This window comes from Tuber melanosporum, assembly GCF_000151645.1.
Source record: "Tuber melanosporum whole genome shotgun sequence assembly, scaffold_46, strain Mel28".
In the NCBI taxonomy this organism is placed as follows: domain Eukaryota; kingdom Fungi; phylum Ascomycota; class Pezizomycetes; order Pezizales; family Tuberaceae; genus Tuber; species Tuber melanosporum.
This window is the reverse complement of record NW_003299091.1, coordinates 375,006-377,702: the sequence shown is the minus strand read 5'-3', so window position 1 is coordinate 377,702 and position 2,697 is coordinate 375,006. Positions and strand designations below refer to the sequence as shown.

At 52.1% G+C, this 2,697-nt stretch overlaps 1 protein-coding gene across 1 annotated transcript; it reads right to left on the bottom strand.

The window, feature by feature from the left end:
• Window positions 1-1,008: 1,008 nt before the first annotated feature.
• On the bottom strand, window positions 1,009-2,351 carry GSTUM_00008394001 (uncharacterized protein; the record flags this gene model as incomplete). The annotated part of the gene is made up of 2 exons (XM_002840017.1): window positions 1,009-1,854; window positions 1,908-2,351. The coding sequence occupies 2 exons, from the start codon at window positions 2,349-2,351 to the stop codon at window positions 1,009-1,011; spliced, it is 1,290 nt and encodes a 429-aa protein (XP_002840063.1).
• Between the last annotated feature and the right edge of the window lie 346 nt (window positions 2,352-2,697).

Below are 2,697 nucleotides of genomic sequence, written 5' to 3'. Positions count from 1 at the left end.
ACCCCCCTCCCCATAACCCACACCATTCCCAGTTTTAAGTCGCGAAGGAGTAATTGTTACAGGAGTGCACGGCCCCACTAATATCTTGACAGTTCTACCACAGCAAACCGCAAGCGTCTGCTAGAACTTGCCCAAGAGCTTTTGCTATTCGAAAACGTGCAGCGGCGTACTGTAACTGTGTGCCGCGAAGGGTGGGGGGAAGTGCTTCAGTATCCTGCCGTGCATTCCGAGTAAACACTCATGCGTAATTGGAGAAGGAAGAAAAAATAATACTTGATAATACCGGTAACGCTAGGGTTGAAGTGTGAGAGCTAGAGATTTTTCTCTCCCTCTTGCAGGACTTGAAAAATACACCATGCTGTACGATTTATATATAAGTTGACCTTCAAGGCACTCCGCTCACTCGCCAAACTCGGGTGAGCTATATCCAGATTCGGTGGTAGTGTGAAAGGACTGTCGGGATACAATCGTGGTAGTCGTCATGGAGAATTGGGTTTTTGACTTCGGTAGGGACGTGTGGGGTTAAATTATAGAACAGAAACCTTCGGTGGAATATATGGGCTTATCGCGAGTAGGCTGCTTTCCCTTCCTTTGTGAATATTTGATCCGGGTCGCTTTGCGGTGGGATGTAGGAATAGGGCTGGGGCTTTTCCTCAATCTTGCTTCTGCTGTCGCTGCCCTCACTGCCCTCCTCTATGCTTAAGCAACCACGCTGGAGGAGCTGAGCAGACTCCTGCCTCTTCTGCATAATTCCGGGCGAGTATTGACGTCTTCTCAGCCGGACCGGTAGGGTGTTTCTTGGTGGTTTGAATGGAAGCGATTTGAGTGAAGCAGTTATTCTTGTTTGCTCTTGGTACTTGTAAATCATTACTAGTTTTCCATGACATGATGATATAAAACTTATGCGAAAAATGTTACATACTTCATCTAAAATATGCCCCTCCTCTAGAATCTGCTAGTGAGATATTGGAACGCTTACAAGTAAACCGTGTAGTCGGCACTCGCATTTCACCCAGAAAACTCCAACTCACCGACCTCCCCCCTCCTCAGCTTCGCATCGCTCCCACGTCTGCGGGCGTACTGCATCTCTACCTCGCACTCCCATTCCATTTTCTTGAGCTCTCGCTTCCATTGCTTTATGCCCTCCTGCCGCCACGCTTCGTCCTCACCCTCCTCCCTGCCGACACCCTCTTCCGCCGCTTCCAACCGCTCAGCCATCTCGCGCGCCCTATCCCGCTTCTCAACCCAGCGCTTGTATTTGGCATCGTCGCCGAAGCAGTACCCGTACCCATCGCAGTAGCACACGTGCTCCGCCGGGCAATACACCGCTCTATCCGCGTTCCTGGTCAGAGACGGGGAAGCGAAAATGAAGTGCCAGACATACTCCATCACTCTCCCGGAGACCTCGTCGCTGAGAGGGGTATCGGTGATCCATTTCCTCCAGGATACGTATCGTTCCTTGGCGTGCTGCATTATCCGCGAGCGGGACACGGCGAATTGAGCGCAGCAGGGGGTGCCGAGTATGTCTGGGATGCCGTCGCGCATCACCTCCTCCGGGAAGAGCTCCATGAAGGACTCGTGCATGACGAACTCCTCCTTCTTGAAATCGTCGTATTCCGTCGTGTTTAGTCTTATCCAGCCCGGACAGCCGGGTTTCCAGTGGCAACGGAGGTTCATGTATCCGTGCTCCGCGACGCGTTGGTAGTTCAGCTCCAGAAGCATCACGGGGGTTGAGGATACTTGTAGGTCGTTGTTGTGCCAGGCTGTCGAGTGCGCGTGTGTGAAGATTGCAATGTCCGGGAGGTTATCGTAATGCTCTATTATGTAGGTCAGGTACGCCTGCGCTTCGTGGCCCTTGTGACTTTGTTAGCCCCCGGCGGCGAGAAGGTGGGGGGGTGGGGGTTAACTTTATTAATTGGGACTGTAAGTGTGCTCGGCAGTGTATCGCCTTCATCGGGATCGATCAAGTATGTTTTGGTTATGATGTTGAGGTCCTCCGGGAGGTAGGTGAGCCATGTAACGTCTTCGCTTCTCATGCGCGGGAGAACAAGGTGCTTGGAAAAATTGTCGGGCATGAAGACAGAAACTCCGTGAGGAATGACCTCTTCCTCGATTGGGATTTTCTCACTCGCGTCTTCTGGTTCATCTTCCGGCTTCGGTCCAGCTTGTTCCACCGGTCTGTCGGCCGCAAGGTTGTTGGTGCGGGGATGGGATTCTATACTTGACGAGCCTGGTTTGGGGGTTGAATGGTAAATGTCGGAGAGTGTGTACAGTACGAAAAAGGTAACGACACAGGTGATTATGATTGCGCGAACCTGTGAGACTGTTGACGCCAATATTGTGACTGGCATATCTGGCTAAAGTCGTGATGGACAATGGTGCGAAGGCCCTGGTCCTGGTCGTTCTCAGAGCGCGGTCTGTCGGCCCCGGACATCCCCTCTCTTTGCGCCTCCGAGGAAGAATTAATATGTCCTCTGGGCATGCAGGTCCCAATCTGGGTAGTCAATATAGCGCCGCCCCCGGCTGTACTTGGTACAATGATCGACAGGGAGAGATGTCGAAGGATGGTAGTGCGAAAAAAATCTGGAGAATAACAACAACAAGCACGCTGGCGCAAGTCTCAAGCGGAAGTGCAGTGCTTAAGTGAGGGAAGATAGCGCAAGCAACACTGGAGCACGAAGACTATAATAGTCGCAC